General features: G+C 44.0%; 1 protein-coding gene across 17 annotated transcripts in view; it reads left to right on the top strand.

The window, feature by feature from the left end:
* RIMBP2 (RIMS binding protein 2) overlaps positions 1–27,135 on the top strand; it is a 683,237-nt gene that overhangs the window by 192,195 nt on the left and 463,907 nt on the right. For 16 of the 17 annotated variants that reach the window (XR_006387405.1, XR_006387406.1, XR_006387407.1 and 13 more), the window contains one exon: positions 22,882–23,022. Coding sequence is in view for 12 of the 17 variants with exons in the window: in XM_044275630.1 (XP_044131565.1) it covers positions 22,882–23,022 (141 nt within the window). In the remaining 5 variants the exon portion in view is untranslated. Of the gene's footprint in view, positions 1–22,878; positions 23,023–27,135 lie in introns of all 17 variants that reach the window. The other variant, XM_044275641.1, reaches the window with a different exon arrangement.

Raw genomic sequence — 27,135 nt, forward strand, 5'->3', positions numbered from 1 at the left:
CATTCCTGGGAATGGTGGGCTATTATATGAGGTTTGTTCCCCACTTTGCTACAGTGGCCACGCCATTGACAGGGCTCTTAAAGGGACACAGGTCAGTGATGGTTCGATGGGATGATTGTGCGGAAGAGGCGTTCTCCGCTTTGAAGTCAGCCCTGTATGGGTCCCCTGTTTTGGTGACACCTGCAAAATCGCAAGCGAATAAACGCCCGGTGTGGTTGCTGTCCTAAACCAATCAAGTATAAACCCAAAACTAAACTCAGTACAGCATATATTATAGAAATACAAAGTCTTTTATTGGACATACACTTGTATAAAACATAGAAATCCGTATACATAAGCAGCATTACATCACACAGGATGATCTCCAACGGTCTGTTCCATTATAATAAATATAATTTTGCAATAAAAAATCCCTGGCTGTGCAATACAATGATCAATCACAGTCCTCAGTCAACATATATAAAGTGCATAGTGCCTCAACTAAAACATGACATAGGGAAAATACATGCAATACAAATAAATACAGACCAAGTAGTCCTGGATCCCAACACGTGTTTCGCAGTCGCTTTCTGCCTTGTTTTTTTAAATAACACATGGCAAGACAAGGCAAATTAGTAGGAGAGAGCTGATGGCACTGGGGGAGTGGAGCTGATGGCACTTCGGGAGTGGAGCTGATGGCACTGGGGTGGGGAAAAGGTGATGGCACTGGGTGGGGGAAAGGTGATGGCACTGGGGAGTGGAGCTGATGGCACTGGGGTGGGGGAGAGCTGAGGGCACTGGGGTGGGGGAGAGCTGATGGCACTTGGTGGGGGAGAGCTGATGGCACTTGGTGGGGGAGAGCTGATGGCACTGGGGTGGGGGAGAGCTGATGGCACTGGGGTGGGGGAGAGCTGATGGCACTTGGTGGGGGAGAGCTGATGGCACTTGGGTGGGGGAGAGCTGATGGCACTGGGGTGGGGGAGAGCTGATGGCACTGGGGTGGGGGAGAGCTGATGGCACTGGGGTGGGGAAGAGCTAATGGCACTGGGGTGGGGGAGAGCTAATGGCACTGGGGGAACAGACCTGATGGCACAGGGGAAAGCTGATGGCACTTGGGGATAGTGGAGCTGATGGCACTGGGGAAAGTGATGCACTTGGGCTGATCGCACAGTGGGGAACGAAGTGTGTTGGGGACTAATGGCAGGGGGTCTTATGAGTTTTTATAAAGGAAAACAGTCTAGTAATTTATTTTTTCTTATTAGATTACTTGATTAATCGTAAAAATAATCGATAGAATACTCGATTACTAAAATAATTGTTTACTGCAGCCTAACCCAGGAACTACACCATTCTTTGTGCAGTTCTTTTACTAGATGTACAGGACCTTTGACATTATCACAGGTCTTTTAGCTTTCTCCACTGATGATAGGGATTAGGGCTGAAACGATTACTCAATTGAATCCAGTAAATCGACACCAAAAAATCCTCAATGCAAATTTTTTTGCATCGAGGATTTGTTTGTGTCATGTGACCATGGAGCGGGATTGAAGCGACTGCTATTACTTACCTCTCTGTGGTCACCCGCAACGGGCTGCACTGGATCCTGACACATCGTCTGGTCGTAGTGCACGTAAGCGCGCACTAAGACCCGACGCTGTGTGACGTTCGGATCCTGTGCAGCGCGCGAAGAAGTAGAGGAAGGAGCTGTGGAGCGGCGCCCCTACAGGAAAGGTAGGTATTTTATTTCACTGGTGCTAGGGACATGGCACTGAAGGGGACAGCCAGCAATGGATGGCATGTAGAGGCAGATGGGAGTGGGGGACATGGAGGGGCTGACTGGTGGCAGTGGAGGACATGGAGGGGCTAATCTGATGACACTGGGGGAGTGGGGACATGGAGGGGCTGATCTGATGGCACTGGGGGAGTGGGGGACATGGAGAGGCTGATTTGATGGCACTGGGGGACATGGAGGGGCTGATCTGATGGCACCTGGGGAGTAGGGGACATGGAGGGGCTGATCTGATGGCACTGGGGGAGTGGGGATCATAGAGGGGCTGATCTGATGGCACTGGGGGACATGGAGGGGCTGATCTGATGGCACCTGGGGAGTAGGGGACATGGAGGGGCTGATCTGATGGCACTGGGGGAGTGGGGACATGGAGGGGCTGATCTGATGGCACTGGGGGACATGGAAGGGATGATCTGATGGCACTGGCGGAGTAGGGACATGGAAGGGGCTGATCTGATGGCACTGGGGGAGTGGAGATCATAGAGGGGCTGATCTGATGGCACTGGGGGACATGGACGGGTTGATCTGATGGCACCTGGGGAGTAGGGGACATGGAGGGGCTGATCTGATGGCACTGGGGGAGTGGGGACATGGAGGGGCTGATCTGATGGCACTGGGGGACATGGAGGGGCTGATCTGATGGCACTGGGGGACATGGAGGGGCTGATCTGATTGCACTGGGGGACATGGAAGGGATGATCTGATGGCACTGGGGGGTGGGGGACATGGAAATGGATGGCATCAAGGGGCTGTTGGGACTGGGGGAGTGAAGCTGAAGGTACTGGTGTAGGGGAGAGCTGAAGGCACTGGAGGAATGGAGCTGATGGCAGTGGGGGATAGTGTAACTGATGGCACTGGGGGGGACGGAGCTGATGGCACGGGGGGAACTGATGCACTTGGGCTGATTGCACAGGGGGGGACGAAGTGTGTTGGGGACTGATGGCAGTGGGTCTAATGAGTTTTTGTAAACGAAAACAGTCTATTCATTCATTTTTTCTTATTAGATTACTCGATTAATCGTAAAAAATAAATGATAGAATACTGAAATAATTGTTTACTGCAGCCCTAATAGGGATACCATACTGGAGCTGGACAGTAATGAGTGTAAGTAGTGGGAGGTTCACTGCGGTCCCCTTTTCCCTATGGGCCCCATAGCACCTGCGTGGTCTGCCTCTATTGGAGATACGCCACTGTATAACAATAAACACGACCCACCTTCCACATACAGCTAAAGAGTGCAACTTCTGGCTGTTACATTTGGCGTCTGTCAGGTGAATGGGAGCCTATAGGTACGGTTGACGTATGAGCCATGTGCTTTCCTGACATATCAAACAAGCAGACACTATTACATGCAATATGAAAAAGCCTAAAGCATATTAGTGCCGGCGATGACTATTATAATTGAGCTATTGTTGCAGTTTTACAACTTGTGCAGAATGTATTGTGCTGTGTTCACGGCTTGTGCCCTATGGTGTCCAGCCTTGCCCCCCCCTCCCCCCAAAGATTGTGCCATGTAGCCCGTGCACTGCACAAACCCTTCCCCAAATTGTTCTATAAAACCAGTTCACTGCAGTCTTCTTTCTGGCTCTCTACCACTCAAAACACCAACCTAAGCAATGGACATTTTGTGCCTAGTGGCAAATATGGCCATGAGCCTGGGAGAAGAGAACACTGGTGACCCTATTTACATGTATAAATACACATGTGGTCAATACAGAGAACTGCTGCATGAGTTAATTTGTTCAAGGGCCTGCGAACATTCATTACACGTGAAAAAAAGGTGATTTACGCATCAATGCAGGAAAGGGTTATTTACAGTTAGAGTAGTCAAACTATGGAATGCCCTACCGAGAGAGATAGAGCTGTATGAAGGAAAAGGATGACCTTGACGTGTGTCTTTTTCCGAACTAGACACAATGATTTTTATGAGATATCTATTGCATTGCTCTGCAAATATACTAGATCTTACGAAAATGTCTTACCTCTGATTTCCAGAGTAGTCTGTACTGTGTAGTAGATTGAATAACGTAACTCCTGCGTCTCCATATAATGTCAGAGGTACATGGAGGTGTACAAAGGCCCCATAGCCAGCTGTGGGTGAAGCATTACAGCTCCTGCAGCACAGATCTGTGATAAAGACCAAAATTCACAAAATATATCACAGTGATACATCTTTGTAATACAAATTTGTCAAAATTTATACTACCTAAATTTTGGCACATCTGGGTGCATCTTAGGTTATACCACCTTCCCCACCAACTCATGCCTCTCCTATGTTGGGCAAGGCACAAAATATATGTCTAAAACTCATAATAATAGTGGTGCAAAGCATGTACTCCTGGGAAAGAGGGGGGGATGGGGGCCGCGGGGGTAGTGCAAATTAAGCCAGAAGATCACCTTCACGGTTTACCAGTTTTAACAATGTGTCTTCACGTAGTAGTGCCCGGGAAGAAAATACCTCCGGTATGCAAACACTTTTCTCACATGTTGAATTGACAAGATAAAGACTGGTTTGGTAAAACACATTTCTGGTTTGAATAATGTAAACCAAGACAACGAGCTCTGAGCACATACGCCTCTTTTTGAAGGCCTGTTTTTAGGTGGACCAAGCAAAACGACACCATCTAAGACATAAAAGACAATATCCATCTTTCCATATTGCAGATAAAGTGAGCTGTAAATTTGTGCACCACTTTCAGAATGGGAGGGGGTCAGGTTCTCACTCTTGTGAGCACATCAGAACAGCTAATGCTCTATTGCTTCATTTAATAGGGACACATATCTTATAACTAGGATGTATTGCAGAAAGGATATAATCGTACAGCGCATGCAGTATACCCTAGCGTCGCCCTTGGGGTAAGTATAATCTATATGACGGGCCAAGGCATTTGGGGGCATGTTTTACATGTTGAATAACCCCTTTAATTGAATAGGTCATAGATATATAAGCAGTGAGTGTTGGACATTTGATAATCCCCTGAGCAGTGATGGTCAGTTCGCAGTGTTCGCCAGCGAACACATGCGGGCTGCCATCTTGACTCACCCGTCCGGCGATGCACAGGTAAGCCCTTACCTGTGCCTGTGCCGGGAGCCTGTCTGAAATCAAATGCGGTCACCGGGAACAGGCACTTCCGAGAACAGCCCGATGAAAGCCCCCGGCAACTGTTCTCGGAAGTGCCTGCCCCCGGTGACCGCATTTAATTTCAGACAGGCTCCCGGCACAGGTTAGGGCTTACCTGTGCATCGCCGGACTCTATATGGGTATGCACAGAGCACTAGGCCACTTTATTGATGTATATATTTCTTTTTGGATTACATGTCACATTTAGGCCCCTTTCACACAAGCGAGTATTCAGCGCGGGTGCAATGCATAATGCGAACGCATTGCACCCGCACAGAGTCCGGACCCATTAATTTCAATGGGGCTGTGTACATGTGCGTTGGTTTTCACGCATCACTTGTACGTTGCGAAAATCGCAGCATGTTCTATATTCTGTGATTTTCACGCAAGGCTGGCCCCATAGAAGTGAATGGAGCTGCGTAAAAATTGCATCGCATCCGCAAGCAAGTGCGGATGCGATGCGTCTTTCACGGATGGTTGCTAAGAGATGCTGTTTGCAAACATTCCATTTTATATCATGCGCGTGAAAAACGCTTCAAAAAGCATTGCACCCGTGCGATAAAAACTGAACAACTGAACGCGATCGCAAACAAAACTAAATGGACTTGCTTGCGAAATTGCGCAGTTTTCACTGAACTCATCCGGACCTAATTCAGACACGCTCGTCTGCAAGGGACCTTAGAGTAGTTATTTTTTATTTAACTTTGATCATGTTTGGATTTATTATATATTGACATGATGTGTTATTTTTTTGACCTTATTGGGTTTGATGCCATGTACAGGAACATGTGCACATTTATTGTCCCCTGAGAGTTGTTCTATTTTATCTGCTTCAATAAGGAATTATTAGCATTATTTGGCATTTGGTGAGGTGTGCTGTGTCTCTTTTGGTTCATAAATGATGAATCCCCTTGACTAGCCAAAACCCAGGACCAGGTCCACTCAGTATGACCTTAGCAACTAAACCCCACTATAAAACATCACAACAAGGCTGGTTCAGGGGTGGGGGTTGGGGGCATTGCTCATTTTCACACACTGAGAGGCTGTACCCAGGCAGAGAAGAGGGAGTTTATAGCTAGTCTGTTGTCCCACCGAAATCATACTAGCCAATCAGGAGCTGACTTCCAGCAGTTCTAGTAAGATACAGAAGCTTCAAACAATGCTCGTGCCACCGACCTACATCTGATACTGATACAGAAAACAAGATGGCTGCACACCATTATACATACAAACAATAAGGCTAAGAAATGGGGGTCATTCTAAATAAAAGTGGTACAATACAGACTGTAAATTAGTTAATGGAAGCTCTTAGCGCACATATTTGCTCAAACATGTGTCGGGCCCATCTACCAGGCGTCAAGGTGGCTTCTGCAGATGGGTCCCTAACACTAAATATACTGCCTCTCTTTGGACTTACTTAAGAATACAATATTCAGGGCAGTGTAGAGACCAGCTACATACGTACTCTGGAAATAGGTAAATCAAAGAAATACAGCAGCTCTCCCCCTCTCCGTATGGATAAGGTGCTCACCCTCAGGACCAATGAGAGCAAATGAAGTGTGAACAAATATGAGGGGACACACTCAAAAGGGAAACACAAACGGTGATGATAATATTGATGTACTTTAATATTCTAAAATTCTAAGAACATACCCCTAAAAAATTAATTAAAACATACATGTACCACATACAAAAACTAAATAAATTGCCTTCTTTTCTAACATCCCTGTCTTATGTTAAAGGGGTTGTCCTAGTTCAGAGCTGAACCCGGACATACCTCCATTTTCACCCAGGCAGCCCCCTGACAGGAGCATCAGAGCAGTCCATGCTGCAATGATCTCCTTTGCCCTGGGCTAAATCACGCAGGGCAAATGCATTTTTTGGAGATCCAGTGACCTACTGGGACTCTCCATGGGGCTGCCAGGAAGCCCGGTGACGTCACTGGCACTGATGGGTGGTATTTAGCGCTGCCCTAGCCAGTAAAACGGCTAGGGCAGCACTAAAGCCCGTCCATCAGAGCCGGTGATGTCACCGAACACACTGCCGAGCGGAAGCTTCCGCACGGCAGTGTGTGATTGTAAACAAAAGAACCCGTGCCCTGCGCGGTGGCCACTGAGGAAGGGGCGTAAGACCCCGAAACGCGTCTGGCAATACAGAGTGAGCGTGTACACATCTAAAGGAAAAGAAAGCCGGTAACCAAAGTAGAAAAGCTAGAAAATCAGCTCGAACCCAATGACTGGAGGAGCAGTCGCTTAACATTGACGTCAATGGAGCGTCCATCCGGTCCCCTAGACAACCAGGTCACGTGGGACGCCACGCACAGGCTGAGGACACCACGTGGGACGCCGCTGGTGTGCGGCCACCTGGGATCAGCGCTGTGGTGAGACAGTGAAGAGGGGTAAGACCGGGCTCGCGTATGAGCATTGCAACTTGTACAAAGAGATTGTGAGTTACGTTACTATCCAGTGCATGTGAAGTCAGTCCAATTGACTATTGCGGATGTCGAACAGTGAGTGTGCCGGACACTGAACTGTGCTATAACACAACTACAGTTTAGTCCGGTTTCGGCTAGTGTGTCACAGACACAGCGACAGAATTTATACGTTACCATTTGCTTCATCTGATTGGGACAGTGCCGTTACGCTGTCACATGCTCCACCAGCATTTTCAGTGATTGGCCACGCTACCATTTGATTGGGACATTGCCGTTTAGCTGTCATATGCTTCATCATTATTTTCAGTGATTGGTGTATGCTACAGTGACTGGTGCACGCTTTAACAGTCGCCTCATCCAGCGGGTGCACTGAGTGTTGGTTATACAGTCTCTGCATGAGTGGGGTCCCCACGCTAATCATTATTTATATGTATGTGGTACATGTATGTTTTAATTAATTTTTTAGGGGTATGTCCTTAGAATTTTAGAATATTAAAGTACATCAATATTATCATCACCGTTTGTGTTTCCCCTTTGAGTGTGCCCCCTCATATTTGTTCACATATGTACTCTGCTCAGAAGTCCCAGGTAGATGGGCGTGTTCAGTCTAAAAGAGGCGCTAACCTCAATATATACTGCAAGAGAATTTAGACTACGACCTTCAGAATCACAGGTGCATATCCATGAAGCAAACATAATTACAAAAAACAAGATGGCTGCACACCGTTATATATACAAACAATAGAGCTAAGAAATGGGGTTCATTCAAAAAAAAAGTGGTACAGTACCGACTGTAAATGAGTTCATGGAAGCTCTTAACGCACATATTTGCTCAAACATTTGTCAGGCCCATCTTATGCTTAACAGATATACCATTTTATGAGTATAAAATGATTCATCTATCTTCTCAGCTCTGAACCCGGACATACCCTTATTTTCACCCAGGCAGCCCCCCTGAGGCTAGCATCGGAGCATCTCATGCTCCGATGCGCTCCCTTGCCCTGCGCTAAATCGCGCAGGGCACAGGTTCTTTTGTTTACAATCACACACAGCCGGGCGGAAGTGGTGACATCACCGGCTCTGATGGGCGGGCTTTAGTGCTGCCCTAGCCATTTTACTGGCTAAGGCAGCGCTAAATCCCACCCATCAGTGCCAGTGACGTCAACAGGCTTCCTGGCAGCCCCATGGAGAGTCTCAGTAGGTCACTGGATCTCCAAAAAATGCATTTGCCCTGCGTGATTTAGCCCAGGGCAAAGGAGATCATTGCAGCATGAACTGCTCTGATGCTCCTGTCAGGGGGCTGCCTGGGTGAAAATGGAGGTGTGTCCGGGTTCAGCTCTGAACTAGGACAACCCCTTTAACATAAGACAGGGATGTTAGAAAAGAAGGCAATTTATTTAGTTTTTTTTAATACTGTATGTACTGGATTTTTAAGGAAAGATCGATCTGCATGGTAGCATTCTTCTGGGACCACATCTGAATAGAGATCTTAACTGCAGAATATTCTCCACTCCTTAAATGAACTTTGTGCAATTCTTTAAGGTGAATTGATGAGCATTGACTGCCTGAAGATCAATAGATTTGGCTCTGAATTAAGATTGATTAGTCCCCGTTGTAATGACATCTGGAACAGATAGCTGCTAATATCAAACATGAGGCATTCAGCCACCACCCACTATTTCCCTAGAGACTGGACTAATTCACAAGCATGATCATTAGTTGGACCACTGTGCTGTTTTATTGAGTATCAGATACTAAAGCCAACCATAAAGGCATCTAGAAGGAATAGCCTGTAGGTGCACCACACTTGAATGAAATACACTATACTAAATGTCACCTCTCTAGTAGCCTGTAGGTCCTCCTTTAGCCTTCAGAACTGCAACAATTCATTGTGCCATAGATTCCACTAGGTGTTAATATTTTTCTGCTGGAGTATAATCGAGATGGTCACAGCACTCATCTATCAAATGGCTATTGTTGGGTACTCGTCTTGTTCTCGCCCTTTCTCCACCTTAGGATCAATATCTTCCAAGCATATATAATATAGACAGCACTCCAATGGTTTGCTGAAGTAATGTGGATTTTTATTCAGCCAGACATGGTCGTGCACATCAGTACAGTTTTTGCAACATTTCAGGCTATTTGAAGCCCTTCCTCAGGCCGAATATAGACTGCACATGTGGACGCTGAAACATTGCTAAAACTGTACTGATGTGCACGACCATGTCTGGCTGAATAGAAATTCACATTACTTCCCCAAACCATTGGAGTGCTGCCTATAATATTTTTCTGCTGGAATAATGGCCCATGTGGACAGGATAGCTTCTCGCAGTTTTGCCACAAATTAGTTTGAGTTACTGACATGCTCTGAACAGCCTGTTCCTATCCTGTCCTACAGATGCTCTGTGGCATTATGATCTGGGGACTGTGAAGGCCAGGGATGCAAATGTAATGCCCCAGAGTGGTGGTACCACTCCTGCACCCTGCTGCTATCTCTAATGGGCTAACAAAATGTCATCTTATGTGTTTCTGTCCAGGTCCTATACACTGTGTATTCCTAATATCTTTATGCAACTGTTATGTTCATGTAATATGCCTGGTTCACCAGCAGGTGACAGCATTTCTGGCAGAGCTATCTTAGAATGGAACTTACCATTCCATTCTAACCCCCCTCTGGAGAGAAGTGGGCTAGTCCTACTTCCTGCAGGGAAGATGGGGCCAGTTAGTTCCAGTGTATTTTCCCCCCTGCAAGGGGAAGGGTGTGCAGGGGCTCGTCTCTGCTGGAGTTCTTTGGCTGAAGATAGGTCCTACTACAGTGTTAAGTGCAGCATATAAAGAAGAAGTTACTGAGTCAGCTTGTCAGTACAGCAGAGTGAGAGAAGGATAGAACAGAGTTGGGGTTGCCTGCTAGTTTAATGCTAAAGCCTGCTGGAACCAAGGCAAAGCCTGTAATTATTAAAAGAAATGTTTATTCAAAGTAAAGCTGCTGTTGAACGTCATCTCAAGGTCTGGACTCAAGTTCTTTCCAATCCCTCAATTATTCCCCCTTTTCATTGCTTCAGAGCCAAAGCCTGGGGTTCAGCGGTATCCAGGTAGGAGCACCGTGACACACATAAAGAGACATTTTTAGGCCACACATACTACTCACGCGATATAGGAGGGACCTGGGGGGAGGGCGCCCATTGCACAAGCAAAACTTGCTGCCATGTTTCTGGAACCAATCCACGCCTATGACCCTTGTAGCATGGTGCATTGTCCTGCTGAATGTGTCCTTCTGCCATAGGGTAAATAGCTGCCATGAAGGAATGAATGTGGACAGACACAATGCTTACAGTGTAGGTACACCATACTGTTCACAGATATCAGAGGACCCAGAATATGTGAAGAAAACATTCTCCACATATTATTCCACCTGCACGAAACTGAACTGTTGAGATTGACACTTCATCAATTCATGCTGCTTATGCCAGATTCTAACCCTCCCAGCAGCAGAAAAACATCTCCTCTAAGGGCTGTTTCACACGAGCGGATGCTGTGCGTGACATCCGCTCCGTGAATTACAGCCAAGACCCGATGCGGACAGCAGAGGCACGGAGCAGTAACATGACTGATAATGCTCCGTGCCTTTCTGTGACCTCTTTACTACGAAATCACAGTGAGATAAAGTTGTCATTGTGATTTCGTAGTAAAGAGATCACAGAGAGGCACGGAGCATTATCAATCATGTTACTGCTCCGTACCTCTGCAGTCTGCATCGGGTCTTGGCTGTCATTCACGGAGCGGATGTCACGCACGGCATCCGCTCGCGTGAAACAGCCCTAACTAGTAGATGTTTTTCTGCTGTTCATTTATTTTGTGCTCCTTTGGCCATTGGAATCTTGCCTTTCCATTTCCCATAGTCAGCATTATTACTTGAGCTGGTCATCTACTGTTATAATTAATCTGTGCTAAGGAACCACAAGTTGTGTTTTCGGACAAGTTAATTGGAGCATCAATGTTGTATTTGGCTGCGATCTGCTATCTTAACTGAAAAGTCCAGCGAGGCACAGGTGCACTAGCCGGTCTGAAATGAAATGCGGTCTCCGGGAGCAGGCCGTTTCGAGAACGGCCCCCGGAGGCCGTTCTCGGAACGGCCTGCTCCAGGAGACCGCATTTAATCCACAGTATCCCCTTTTCATGGCTGGTTTTCCTTAATTAAATCATTGTCATGCATTTATCACCATTGAACGAGAAAGCCAAATATGGTTGAAATTTTTCAAAATATTAGCCCTAGCTATTCTAGCACTGATGACCATGCCTTGTTTAAATGGGTTGTCCGAGTTCAGAGCTAAACCCGGACATACCCAGACTTTCACCCAGGCAGCCCCCCTGACAAAGCATCAGAGCAGTTGTGGAGTTCTGGCGATGAACTGGGCTCTCCTTCAGGCTGCCAGGTGGAGGCTTCCGCCTAGCAGTGAGCCTGGTGATGTCACTGATGGGTGGGCTTTAGCGCTGCCCTAGCCTGTAAAACGGCTAGGGCAGCACTAAAGACCGCCCATCATAGCCGGTGACGTCACCGAACACACTGCTGGGCGGAAGCCTCTGCCCGGCAGTGTGTTATAGTAAATAAAAGAGCCCTTGCTCTGCGCGATCCTGCGCAGGGCAAGGGAGAGTATCGGAACATGAACTGCTCCGATGCTCAAGTCAGGGGGGGTTGCCTGGGTGAGATTATGGGTATGTCCGGGATCAGTTCTGAACTCCTCTAATGTGGATTCACATGGAAACTGATCCGCGGAAACTGTGTTTACCAGATTTTATGTTGCCCTTCAGGGTCTTGTGTCCATACAGTGAAACTGTAAAAGGGCAGGTGCCTCTAATAAAGTGGTCATTCAGTGTATATATTCCATTATTTTGGGTCTTTCTTGAGGTTCTGCCTGGTACACCTGCTACATAGATATTCCTTAGCATAACATTGTCCGCTCTGAGTTTGCCTCTCTAGTGTATTTAGGCCAAGAATATAATGCTTACAGATAGCGATGATAGTATGCATGCTGCTCTCACAACACTCTCCTATTAATATTTAAAGAGGAGTTCAGCTTTCAGATGCAGTCATTGGTGACAAAGTCTCAAGCTTTTTGACCTTTTGTTAACTTGCAATGTGAAATATGATTCCACCAGTCTGCTTTTTGCCATTTTCTATGAGAAGTTTATTCATAATTGTCTGAGGGCAACAAGATAACTGATCAGCACAGATGTGATCCATTATGCGCACATTCACTAGATGACATACAATTGCTCCATCAGAGATAATGACTAGCTTATTATTAGAAAGTGAGCAAAGAAAGAAGAAGTCTGGTTATTTAGTAGAGGGATTTTTTTGAGCATTTTTTGTCGGGAAATGTTGGTTGAAGCAGATTTTGCAGTGGTGAAGTAACAAACTTAATATAAATGTAACAGCTGTTGCTGAATGGAGCTGCCTGTCATGTTGGATATGGAATTAAGTCAGATGTTCTGCAGGAGGTCAGTTTTGTTTCAGATAACAGCTGGTAATCATGCAGGCAGGCTCTTAATATCTCCGCCAGTCGCAGACTTTTGGAACATCATGTATTTACTGTACCTGGGAACAAGAGGGGTGATTAGTGGCCTCCGTGACTGTCACATTATTCTTATCTGCAATACTGGGTTGCTTCTAGGATACTAGTCAAGGATCAGGTCCATTTTACTTATGAATATGATGGTCTAAAATGACTTTATCATTTTACAAGTTTTCCTGTATACCCAGCTAATGTACTGCTATCCTCTTTGTACCCTTTTAGTGCCCTGCAATCAATTGGCATATATTTGAAGAGTAAAAATGGTCAAACAGACATGTGCACTGCTTGGCTACCAACTGATTTGGCTTAGGTCGCAGAGTTTCAGAGACTTTTTGTTATTTACCCTTACCGCCATGCAAGGTTGTGGAATATTGTCCGTTTGCAATGGCTGACAGATGAGCTGGATTTCCATACTGCAGGACAGAGGCAGTAGGTGAGTATCATCGTCAGATAAAGCAAGAGTTGAGGCTGCTGGTGTCAGGGCAGGCAGTGTGCAAGGGAACAAGTTTAGGATGTGTATAGAGTTGTCTTGGCTTTTCATTCAAGGGCAGATGTCAGAGGAAAGAAGGAATAGCCATGCTGGATTTCAACATATTTGACCCTTTGTTCCCAAGCTTTCTCCTATTTTCTTACTGAAAACATATGCACACTTAGTGCATATTAGGCTGTGTTCCCACCTGCTTCAAAAATACTGGACCAAATTCTGCATGCAAGACTATTTTATCAGTTAAAATAAGACTCCTGAATGGAAACCAGACGAAAGCCCATTATAGTCAGTGGGGTCTATCCGGGCCATTTGTCTCAGTTATGAGCCTGATGTAGTGCAGACATGGATAAGCTGTTGACTGAATGGGTATGACCATCTTAAAACATTCCTGAGTTTTCAAAAAAGTTTGCTTAATGTCTGTGCATAATTGCACAATTATAACTGTAAAGGTATAGCTATTTTTGGGCTTCCCTAAAGTCTTTTTCAGCCATATTATTCCCTGTTTTAGCTGCACAGCCAGATGCATTTCTCCCACAAGCAGTGGCGTATCCATTCTGTGGAATCTGCCAGCACTGTACTGTTGTGAATTCCTTTCCCGTACTTCCCACTATGTTTGTTTTAGTGGCAATGACTTTACAGCTTTTTTTTCAGGTGGTATGCAGGCATATTTTTCAATGAAATGATTTAGAAATTTGCTAGTTACACCATTCTTTATTAAATTAAATGAAATTGTGTCAAAGTACTGTGACTCTTTAAATCCACACATTTACAAGTGATGTGCAATCCTCTGGATAGACTATCCCTATCTTATTGGTGGGCATCTGACACCCCACCCCACCACTGATCAGCTCTTCTGCAGTAGCTCCGGCGCCAGAAGTTAGTGCCAAAACTACACAGCTCCGTCATTTGTGTAGTGAACTGAACTGATTCCTTCAGCGCTACTCCCATTAAAGTAAATTGGAGAAGCACCGCAGTTACCAGCTGTGTTCACTACACAATGAACGGAGCTTTGTAGGCCATCCATATTAAAACATCAGAAAAGCCCTATTAGGTTATCATTATGGCCATCTTAAAGGGCTTATCCAACAAAAAGTATTACTATCCAATACATAGCAATGCAAACAAAGTATTATTGCAATATATGCGCAATTAAAATATCATTCTTTTTTATGTAGATTTTGCTCTGGTAGCATCACCTGCTGTTTATCCTTCTGGTTCACCTTCTCCCATTCATTTGTGGACTAAAATGTTAAGTAACTTCCATGCTCTCTTCCCTTCCCCTCAGTGCTGGCTTAGTGATCTAATAGTGAAGTGCCCCAGACACGTCTCATTAATTCTTCATTACTTCTACATTCATAAATATATAGCTATATTAGGGGGACAGTAGAGAAGGAGGCTAGGGGGGCACTACGTACCTTATATATATGGGGTGGGCACAGGGCCACACTACTCACCTGGCTTCTGCTCCTGTTGTCCCAGCGGTCCACACCTGCATGCTTGTGCTTGTTTGTCAGGTCTCCTGGGCAGGCCTTTAATGTTAGCACTTCCTGGCCCTTAAAAGGCCAACACTCATACACACTAATCATCACCAACCAATAGATGGCTAACCTGGGGTATTTAAGGCACTTATACCTATGGGAGGGTGCCTGAGCTATAGGTAGGCTAACTTACTAGTTGCCTGTGACAGTCTGCCCATGTACCAACTTTTGCTTGTTTACCAGTTCTGACCCTCTTCTGCATGACCTGAGCTATGCCTGACCTGAATCACACAAACTCTGCCTGTCCTAATTTCTGCCTGTTACTGACTACAAGTAAAACCTGATTCATTCTTTGCATCAGTGTTTTTTACCCCTATAGGTCAGCTGTCAACCACACAGGGGCTACTCCAAGAGGTAGCAGCCTGGCGGTTCCTCTGCAGCAAAGTCCAGATCCCTGTACAGGGGTTAAAGGGCGAATACCAGGGGACGTCCAGAATAAGACTGTTAGCTCTGTCAAACCAGTTGGTTGATGCTGTGGTTCAACACCCACCGCTCATGACACCCTTTAAGATTATCAATAAGATGCTTGTTGTTGGCTTCAATTGCTAAATATTTGACTTGAAAACTTGTTTTCCAGGTCTAGAAAGGCAGACTAGTGATTATTTTTTTCCCATTTTCCAGGATAGGTGAATATTAGCCTGATGCAGATTTCCAATTTTATAGGCTGGTGCTCCAGGCTGTAGCATTTTCTCTTCTACTGAAGATCTCAGTGATATGTTGGAATGATGGCACAATAGTGAGACGCTCAGGTACTGCCACATTCCGGATGTCTGAGCTCATCCCTTCCCCCTGCACAGTGCCAAGGATTTAGTGACATGTTGAGATAATATTAAACAGCCAACCTGCTCTGTGCACGGGCTATGAATAAATAAAAGACACCAGGGCTTCGTAAAGTAACAGGCCTCTTGCCTGAGCAAAGCTGCAGTAAACAGGTGCATAAAATAAAAGGATCAATAATAAAACTGCAGTAAAATTGTGTATGTCACAATATTTTATTGGCTGTTAACGAATAATGGATGAGATTTATGGACTCTTTACTGACTACCGATTAGAGTAACATACTGAATATATTTTAGTTCAATATTATGCTATGACTATGTTCACACGACAACATTTAATTCAGATTTCATACAGGTTTTGGTGCATAATACGCATGCACTCCATATCCCATGCATGTGAATCGGGTGTCTGCAACCCTGTTCACATGCATAGGAAGATTGCCGCATAGATTTCCATTATTTTGTTTCTCCTGCAGAAACTTTTTTCAGGAAGAAAATGTGAGGTTATCTGGTTTGCTAATGTGTGCAAACCTGCATCACATCCGTAGGAAACATCCAATTGTCCATCCCAGAGTTCATGGGAAGTACATGTCGGAAGTACTGTGTCGTGTGAACATGTTTTAGCATATTGAAAGAGATCTCCAGTGATTACATGAATATACGTTGATTAATTACCTATATATATACCTTTTATTTTTTATGTCATACATTACATTTTTATCTCCACTCTTGCATTTCTTTCAACCAAACCAATACGTTGCTTCTCGGGAGTATTCCATAGCACATACCTCAGATGGAAGGTCACCATGTATGCTATGGTATATACATATTTTGAGTTGCCCATTGGTTCCCATTAATAAAAACACATAGGAGGAGATTTATGGCAAAGGCGGAAAATGGGTGTAGACAACAGTTGAGACAAATTTATCTCATTTACGTCAGTTTTCTGGTACAAATGAAGCCAGAAATCTACAGAATCTCTGAGATGTAGTTAAGTTAGGTGCACAGACTGCTGGAGCATGCGCCTAATTCATGATGAGGCGTGTACCTCCAGCAGAGCAGAGGATCTGAAGACCAGCGCAGAAAGCACCGGTCTTGATTACTTCCATAATGAGTGGTATCGGTTTTTATTATAATTATTATTATTATTATTATTGAAGATATAGTATGCTGATGTATACCAGGGGTTCACTCAGCATACAGTTAGGTCCATATATATTTGAACAGAGAAAACATTTTTATAATTTTTGTTCTGTACATTACCACAATGGATTTTGAACAAAACAATTCAGATGCAGTTGAAGTTCAGACTTTCTGCTTTAATCCAATGGGTTGAACAAAATGATTGCATAAAAATGTGAGGAACGAAAGCATTTTTAAAAAGTAATTGGACAAATTAAATAATTGTAAATAAAATGTTAATTTCTAATACTTGGTTGAAAACCCTTTGTTGGCAATGACTGCCTGAAGTCTTGAACTCATGGACATCACCAGACGCTGTGTCTCCTCCTTTTTAATGCTCTGCCGGGCCTTTACTGCAGCGGTTTTCAGTTGCTGTTTGTTTGTAGGCCTTTCTGTCTGAAGTTTAGTCTCTAACAAGTGAATCGCATGCTCTATTGGGTTCAGATCAGGGGACTGACTTGGCCATTCAAGAACATTCCACTTCTTTGCTTTAATAAACTCCTTGGTTGCTTTGGCTTTAGGTTTTGTGTCATTGTCTATCTGTATTATGAAACACTGACCAATCAATTTGGCTGGATTTGAGCACACAGTATGTCTCTGAAAACCCCAGAATTTATCCGGCTGCTTCTGTCCTGTGTCAGATCATCAATAAACACCAGGGACCCAGTGCCACTGGCAACCATGCATGCCCAAGCCATCACACTGCCTCCGTCATGTTTTACAGATGACGTGGTATGCTTTGGATCATGAGCTGTACCATGCCTTCTTGGTTTCATCTGTCCCAAAAATGTTCTTCCAGAAGTGTGCTGGTTTTTTAAGATGTTTTTAAGCAAAGTCCAATCTAGCCTTCTTATTCTTCAGGCTTATGAGTGGCTTGCACCATGCAGTGAACCCTCTGTATTTACTTTCATGCAGTCTTCTATTTATGGTAGATTTGGATATTGATACGCCTATATCCTGGAGAATGTTGTTCATTTGGTTGGCTGTTGTGAATGGGTTTCTCTTCACCATGGTAATTATTCTGCGATTATCCACCACTGTTGTCTTCTGTGGGCGTCCAGGTCTTTTTGCATTGTTGAGGTCACCAGTGCGTTCAATCTTTCTTTCTCAGGATGTACCAAACTGTAGATTTTGCCACTCCTAATAGTGTAGCAATTTCTCAGATGGTTTTTTTCTGTTTTCGCAGATGAAGGATGGCTTGTTTCACCTGCATGGAGAGCTCCTTTGACTGCATGTTTACTTCTTAGCAAAATCTTCAAAATTAAAGCACCACACCTCAAATCAACTCCAGGCTTTTTATGTGCTTAATTGAGAAAGAAATAATGAAGGAATTGCCCACACCTGCCCATGAAACAGCCTTTGAGTCAATTGTCCGATTACTTTTGGTCACTTTAAAAACAGGGTGCAACATGTAAAGGAGCTGAAACTCCTAAACCCTTCATACAATTTTAATGTGGATACCCTCAAATGAAAGATAAAAGTCTGGACTTTATGTCCATGTCCATTATATAATTATAACTTAAATATGTTTTAGTAAACAGGTAATAAAAACAAAATTTGTGTCAGTGTCCAAATATATATGGACCTAACTGTATGTACCAGGAGCGTACGCTGGTCATAAGTGAGAGGAGCCTAAGGGGGCTGACACACGTTCAGGCTTTTTGACCCAGTTTTTTTTATCCAAAATCAGGTGTGGATCATAAGAGGACAGAAAGTATTAAGGACTGATATACCTTTTCCACTACTTTTAATCAACTGCTGGTTTTGACTTCAAAAAGTGCATTAAAAAACCTGAACGTGTGTCAGCACCCTAAGATTTTTGGTCGCATTTGCTCACATTTATCCAATGTGTATGGGCAGCTTTTATTCTTAATTAAATGCTGGTATTATTTTATCAGTTAAGGCTCATTCAGTTCAGCATGTCCGCAAAAAAACGGATTGCATTCCGTTTTTTGCTGATCTATAGACTTCAATAGGGCCATGTCCTGATTTTCACAGACAAGTATAGGACATGTTTAATTTTTTTGCTGAGCCGTGCAATGGAAGAAAAGGGCCCCATAGAAGTAAATAGGACAGCATCTAATCCGCATTTTTACGGACAGCATACGGCCGTCTGAATGAGCCCTTAATATAATTGTTGTGGTCAGATGAAAACCATGCCTCACCACTTTACTTCTTGAAAAAATAAATTGCCAATGTAATCCCAATGAAAAGCAATGAGCAGATATTTTATCCTGAAGCCTATCCCACAGCTGTAGATCATTTTCAGTCATAGAGGGGTAAATTGGTGCTGTGTGTTTGCAGTAACTTGCTGACCTGGAATGGAGTTGCAGATATTAAAATTGATAGAAATATAATAAACTTGACCTGTGGTATAGTCTCAATTGACAAACTGTTCAGTTCCAAAGTTTACCAAAATGCCAAATGCAAAAAGGTCAGCGAGTGCCCCCATTCTCTCACTGTGTAAAATAATGCTCAATGTAAAAAAAAAAATTGTAGTATTTGCTTAAAGGGGATGTCTGAGTCATATAAAAGCTTGCTTAGCAGCGTTAGGCCTCATGCACACGACCGTTGTGTGCATCCGTGGCCGTTGTGCCGTTTTCCGTTTTTTTCGTGGAAAAATCTGAAAATGCACCGTTTTGCAGCCGAGACCGTGATCCGTGTATCCTGTCCGTCAAAAAAATAGACCTGTCCTATTTTTTTGACGGACAACGGTTCACGGACCCATTCAAGTCAATGGGTCCGTGAAAGAACACGGATGCACACAAGATTGGCATCCGTGTCCGTGATCCGTGGCCGTAGGTTACTTTCATACAGACGGATCCGAAGATCCATCTGCATAAAAGCTTTTTCAGAGCTGAGTTTTCACTTTGTGAAAACTCATATCCGACAGTATATTCTAACACAGAGGCATTCCCATGGTGATGGGGACGCTTCTAGTTAGAATATACTACAAACTGTGTACATCGGATTGGAGAAAACTCCGATCCGATGGTATAAAAGAGACTCCAGACTTTACATTGAAAGTCAATGGGGACGGATCCGTTTGCAATTGCACCATATTGTGTCAACGTCAAACGGATCCGTCCCCATTGACTTGCATTGTAATTCAGGACGGATCCGTTTGGCTCCGCACGGCCAGGCGGACACCAAAACGACACTTTTTTCATGTCCGTGGATCCTCCAAAAATCAAGGAAGACTCACAGACGAAAAAACGGTCACGGATCACGGACCTACGGACCCCGTTTTTGCGGACCGTAAAAAAAAACCGTCGTGTGCATGAGGCCTTAATGTGATAAAATAACAAAAGAGGCTTTCTCCCCTGCCCCTTCCAGCATCGCGCTCCAGCCCGGAAGATGACGTCCGCACTGCAGGACTGGCGCAAGATGCTGGAAACGGCAGGGGAGAAAGAAGGTGAGTATCTTTTGTTATTTTATCACATTTACAGCTGCTGCCTGAGTTTTCATTGAATTCTGACAACCCCTTTAAAGACGCAGCTGCAGCCAGGAGTAGATGGAAAGGTCCAAAACTTATTTGGACATGAACAGAGAAAACTGAACTTAGGCCTCTCTCACACAACCATTTGTTCTTTTTTTCGCTTATGGGCCGTTTTTTGCGTTCCGTATACGGACTGTATATGGAACCATTCATTTCAATGGTTCCAGAAAAAAAAATGGAATGTACTCCGTATGAATTCTGTTTCCGTATTTCCGTTTTTCGGTTCCGTTGAAAGATAGAACATGTCCTATTATTACCTGCAAATCACGTTCCATGGCTCCATTCAAGTCAATGGGTCCGCAAAAAAAACTGAATACATACTAAAATGCATCCGTATGTCTTCCGTATCCGTTCCGTTTTTGCGGAACCATCTATTGAAAATGTTATGCCCAGCCCAATTTTTTCTATGTAATTACTGTATACTGTTTATGCCATATGGAAAAACGGAACAGAAGAACGGAAACGGAAACAAAAAAAACTATACAACGGATCTGTGAAGAAAAGACCAAAAAATACTGAAAAAGCCATACGGTCGGGTGAAAGAGGCCTTATTCGTAGCCATTTCTCAGTTCAGTGTCTGATTGCTTCCTCTACTGGTCCCCTCGTCTGACAGAACTAGGGTCAGGAAACCCTTATTCTCCAGATGAGAACCTTAGAATTGGGATTTCCACCTACTTGGCATTTATGACATAACATGTGGATATCCTATATGTACAGTGGGATGTGAAAGTTTAGGCAACCTTGTTAATCGTCATGATTTTCCTGTATAAATCGTTGGTTGTTACGATAAAAAATGTCAGTTAAATCTACCATATAGGAGACACACACAGTGATATTTGAGAAGTGAAATGAAGTTTATTGGATTTACAGAAAGTGTGCTATAATTGTTTAAACAAAATTAGGCAGGTGCATAAATTTGGGCACCACAAAAAAGAAATGAAATCAATATTTAGTAGATCCTCCTTTTGCAGAAATTACAGCCTCTAAACGCCTCCTGTAGGTTCCAATGAGAGTCTGGATTCTGGCTGAAGGTATTTTGGACCATTCCTCTTTACAAAACATCTTTAGTTCATTCAGGTTTGATGGCTTCCGAGCATAGACAGCTCTCTTTAAGTCACACCACAGATTTTCCATTATATTCAGGTCTGGGGACTGAGATGGCCATTCCAGAACGTTGTACTTGTTCCTCTGCATAAATGCCTTAGTGGATTTTGAGCAGTATTTAGGCTCGTTCTATTGTTGAAAGATCAGCCCCGGCGCAGCTTCAGCGTTGTCACTGATTCCTGGACATTGGTCTCCAGAATCTGCTGATACTGAGTGGAAATCATGCGTCCCTCAACTTTGACAAGATTCCCAGTCCCCGCACTGGCCACACAGCCCCACAGAATGATGGAACCACCACCATATTTAGCTGTAGGTAGCAGGTGTTTTTCTTGGAATGCTGTGTTCTTTTTCCTCCATGCATAACGCCCCTTGTTATGGCCAAATAACTAAATTTTTGTTTCATCAGTCCACAGCACCTGATTCCAAAATGAAGCTGGCTTGTCCAAATGTGCTTTAGCCCACCTCAAGCGGCACTTTTTGTGCTGTGGGTGGAGAAAAGGCTCCTCTGCATCCCTCTCGCATACAGCATCTCCTTGTGTAAAGTGCGCCGAATGGTTGAACAATGCACAGTGACTCCATCTGCAGCAAGATGATGTTGTAGGTCTTTGGTGCTGGTCTGTGGGTTGACTCTGACTGTTCTCACCATTCGTCGCTTCTGCCTATCCGAGATTTTTCTTTGTCTGCCACTTCGAGCCTTAACTTGAACTGAGCCTGTGGTCTTCCATTTCCTCAATATGTTCCTAACTGTGGAAACAGACAGCTGAAATCTCTGAGACAGCTTTCTGTATCCTTCCCCTGAACCATGATGGTGGACAAGCTTTGTCTTCAGGTCATTTGAGAGTTGTTTTGAGACCCCCATGTTGCTACTCTTCAGAGAAAATTTAAAGAGGAGGGAAACTTACAATTGACCCCCTTAAATACCCTTTCTCATAATTGGATTCACCTGTGTATGTAGGTCAGGGGTCACTGAGCTTACCAAGCCAATTTGAGTTCCAATAATTAGTTCTAAAGGTTTTGGAATCAATAAAATGACAACAGTGCCCAAATTTATGCACCTGCCTAATTTTGTTTAAACAATTATAGCACACTTTCTGTAAATCCAATAAACTTCATTTCACTTCTCAAATATCACTGTGTGTGTCTCCTATATGATATATTTAACTGACATCTTTTTATCGTAACAACCAACGATTTATACAGGAAAATCATGACGATTAACAAGGTTGCCCAAACTTTCGCATCCCACTGTATCTAAGGCGGAGAACAGCTTTAACTTGGGGCCAGATCACAAGCATTATTAGCCTAGCCAGATCTGCCTCTTATTGAAATGAATGCCTGAATACCTCCATTAGTAATTGTTTTACCTAATGCATCTACTCCTTCTTTCTCCCAGCAGCTGAGAAATGATCTCCAGTGCCTACCACCATCCGTGCAACACAGAACATACAATCAGATCCATCTCCTAGAGGAGAAAAGCAGCTCATTCAAATCTCATGTCACTTCGGTATCTCCAGAAAAGGTGCAGTGGAGCTTTCTAGTAAGTTTCTCAATTAACTCCTCTAACTAGCCGGTTCAACCCTATCCCTGGTTCTGGGCTTATCATTTTGTCAAATTTGAATCTGCTATCCTGTCAGAACTTTTTTTTTTTTGTAAGGAGGAGTAGAAGGGTTTTTGGTAACATCAATTCTCCTCAACCTCAACAGAGAAAGAGGAGACAAGTAGCTGCCAAACACGTCTGTCTGCAGCTTTTCCCATGGCAGAACATAAGGATTGGACTTGTTGGAAACCAAGATGCCTGTTCCCCTCTACTCTCAGTGACAGCTGTAGTATACAGCAAGGAGACCATTACCTGTCATTCAGAACAGAGGGAAGCTCCACGATGGGCACTTGAAAGATAATCTGGTTGAATAAAATTTCATATTCACACTACCCCTAATTTTGAAAAAAATCTCCACAAAAGGTATATTTGTACTGCTGTCCCCAACCCCTACCTAGTGCTGAGGACACTGGCATGATCAAAACGGCAGACAGGCTCTCTTGAAAGACAGACCATCAATTTTAAGGAAAATGCAAATGTCATAATGTCACATGACAAACTGCTTTCTCACAGATGTTTACAGTATGTCTGTAGGCAAATCTGGCCAAATTTGACAATTCCCAGAACAGATGGTATTGTTTTCCACGATACTGAATTGTAACTGAAAGTCATTATCCTTATACCAGCATACAACAGCCTGTGTCTGCTGACAGATTTGCGGTGCATCCACAAGAACATTTAAGAATATATTTGTTATTTGTGCAGTTTTTCAGTATACTATATTTCTAAATTTACTGGCAGATGATCAGCCAGCCATCGGTAATGACCGTTCCAATAATTGGTCCAGGATAATTCTTGTTTGTCGGTTGATTAAATCATTTTTGCAAACATGAAACTGCTTACTGGTCTGCAGCACGTCTCTCCATGTAAATAGGGATGTGCTGCCACATAATGTAAAAAGTATGGAGGATGAACTGTTATAGTATCGATCATTCATCGGCCTGTGTAAGGGTCTTTTTATTAAAGGGGCTGTCTGGGTTTTCATCCCTCCGGCCCCTCTGACATGCGCATCGGAGCATCTTATGCTCTCCTTTGCCCTGGACTGGATCGCGCAGGGCAAGGGCTGTTTATTTATTTTTACCGCTAGGCGGAAGATTCCCATTGCCTTTTACAGGCTAGGGCAGCACTAAAGTTTGTTGATCGCGCTGCCTTCTGAGTGCAAACGTTCCAGTCCCAGACCCTCTTTTTTCTCCAATGCTCAGGTTGTTTCACTTTGTAGCCACACAAACGGTTACCAGAGGCTAGGTGCACTCACGTACACCTGCACCCTAGAGGGAAGTATTGGTACAAATAGTGAGGTTCCACCAGGTATTTATCGCAATCAGCAGGTTTTATTCTACTTACAAAAAAGTCTAAAATCTCAGTCATAAAAACAAGTCTTTTTTCATCATGTCTTGCCCCACAGGTGCAGTATTTATTGAGCCACAACCCCTTTTAAGGTCCGCCCACTAATATACATATTTATATGTTATTTTCTCCTTTTAGACGTTCACATAATGCAATAACTGACAACAGGTTTCAAAGCCTTAGGCCACCTTCACACTTGCGTTCAGAGCGGATTCCGTCTGGTGTCTGCATAGACGGATCAGCTCCTATAATGCAGACGATGGGATCCGTTTAGAACGGATCCGTCTGCATTATATTTCTGAAAAAATTCTAAGTGTAAAAGTTAGACGGACCCGTCCAGACCCCGCACCGAAAGTCAATGGGGGACGGATCCGTCCGAAATCGCACCATATTGTGTCAACCAGACACAATGCACCAAACCAGACCTATGCAGACACCAGACGGAATCCGCTCTGTTGTCAGTTATTGCATTATGTGAACATCTAAAAGGAGAAAATAACATAGAAATATGTATATTAGTGGGCAGCCCTTAAAAGGGGTTGTGGCTCAATAAATACTGCACCTGTGGGGCAAGACATCATCGCCCCTGACGAAGCTGGACTGGCGAAACCCGGGTCGGGTGGATCTGTGATGAAAAAGACTTGTTTTTATGACTGAGATTTTAGACTTTTTTGTAAGTAGAATAAAACCTGCTGATTGCGATAAATACCTGGTGGAACCTCACTATTTGTACTAATACTTCCCTCTAGGGTGCAGGTGTACGTGAGTGCACCTAGCCTCTGGTAACCGTTTGTGTGGCTACAAGGCGGAATAACCTGAGCATTGGAGAAAAAAGAGGGTCTGGGATTGGAACCTTTGCACTCAGAAAGCAGCGCGATCAACAAACTTGTGGACATTTTAACAGTGAAGCGACCTATACTCACGTCGCTTGGTGGATCTGCAGCGCCGATAAGTACACCAAAAATTGGAGATTGTTTTTATATTGTTTATAGGGCAGCACTAAAGCCCATCCATTAGTGCCGGTGACGTCACTGGGCTCACTGCTAAGCGGAAGCCTCTGTCTAGCCGTCCCCATGGTTAGCCCGGTCCGTCACCAGATCTCCAAAAAATGCCTTTGCTCTACGTGATTCAGCGCAGGGCAAAGGAAAGCATTGGAAAATGCGTCAATGCTCATATCAGGGGGGCTGGAAGGTTCTGAACCCGGACAACCCCATAAAGCCTGATTCCAGCCATAACATACGATGGTCGGTGATAAAATCAGTTAATCGACTCTCATTTAAAAAGGCTTTTACAAAGTGCATGGAGGAAAGCAAATGATTGTTATTACGATCGTTCATCCCCAGTGCTTTTTACCATGCATTATGTTGGCAGCTCATCCCTGCATACATGGAGAGATATTCTGCCAACCAGCGAGTATTTTCATGCTTGCATAAACGATCCGATCATCCGACAGGCGAGCCTTTGCTTGTTTGTCAGCTCATTTACGTGGGACAGATATTGGGAATGAGCGTTCATTTGACTGCAAGTCTTTTAAACGAGTGCTGATTGACTGGTTTCATCGTGTATTGGCTCTTGTTGTGACCTGGAATCAGGTTGTGTAAAAAAAAACAAAAAAAACCTAGAGCTACAGTTTTATATTCTCTGGATCATTGTTACATCTGTCATCAGTCTTTCTGTTTTAAGGTACAAAGGTGAAGCTACAAAAGACTCATCTCATTTACATTACCATGACACCTCCATACATTACGCAGACATTGAATCTGCCTCCCTACACCAGGAGCATTGTCAATAATCCTTCATTAATCTGCTCGCACATAAATAAGGCAGAGACCACATTCATGCTCCTCTTAGTTACTTAGTAACGGAGGTAAGTGCCTTCGAACGTAGCTGCCGATAAATAGGTGGCACGGGGCAGAACGGAAATATGTCCAGAGCAGCGGACAGATGAGATATGCTGCTGTTATTACACAGCAGAAGGATTGGATGAGATTTTTACATTTCCCATTCACTGTAATGTTTCTTCATATTGGGACATGTTTTTTTTTTACATGCAAAGAATATATTCTTGAACAAAAAACAAAAAAATGCAGTTGATAGGTTATTGTTAGGAAAACCTTATGTTAACTAACTAAGCATTATATAGATCTGGTACTATAAGTTACTTCTGTTCAGATGGATGGTAGATAACCCTGTGACATCCCTATGACATCATCTGACATTATACAGGAAGATGATAGGCTATATGAGATTGACAGCAAATAGTTAAAGGGGTTTTCAAGGATAACTTTACAGATATGCTTATGAGGTTGCTTACCTTTAGTACTTATTTCCTGTCCTTTTTCTAAAAAAAATTTCAGTTTGATGCATTTTTACTGTGTGAACCAATCCCTTTGATTTGTTTCCATCCTGTATGTAGCATTTCCTGTTGCTGTATCCAACCAAACCCATGATCTCCATCACCCCTAACAACGCCCCACCACCCAGCTAGTTACATACCTTCCCATCACTTCCATTAACACCGCCCAGCTCCTGCGCAGCCTACGTTCTCTTCTAGCACAGTGGAGAAGGAAGGAGTCCCTCCCTCTCCACTGTGACGCGACTGCCACTACCTATAATGGGGAGATAGAGGGGCGAGGAGCTGTCGCCACTGCGCCACCAATGAATGTAAAACATATTAATACAAGTATAGGCAGCGGTATCACAGAC

This window comes from Bufo gargarizans, chromosome 1, assembly GCF_014858855.1.
Source record: "Bufo gargarizans isolate SCDJY-AF-19 chromosome 1, ASM1485885v1, whole genome shotgun sequence".
NCBI lineage: Eukaryota > Metazoa > Chordata > Amphibia > Anura > Bufonidae > Bufo > Bufo gargarizans.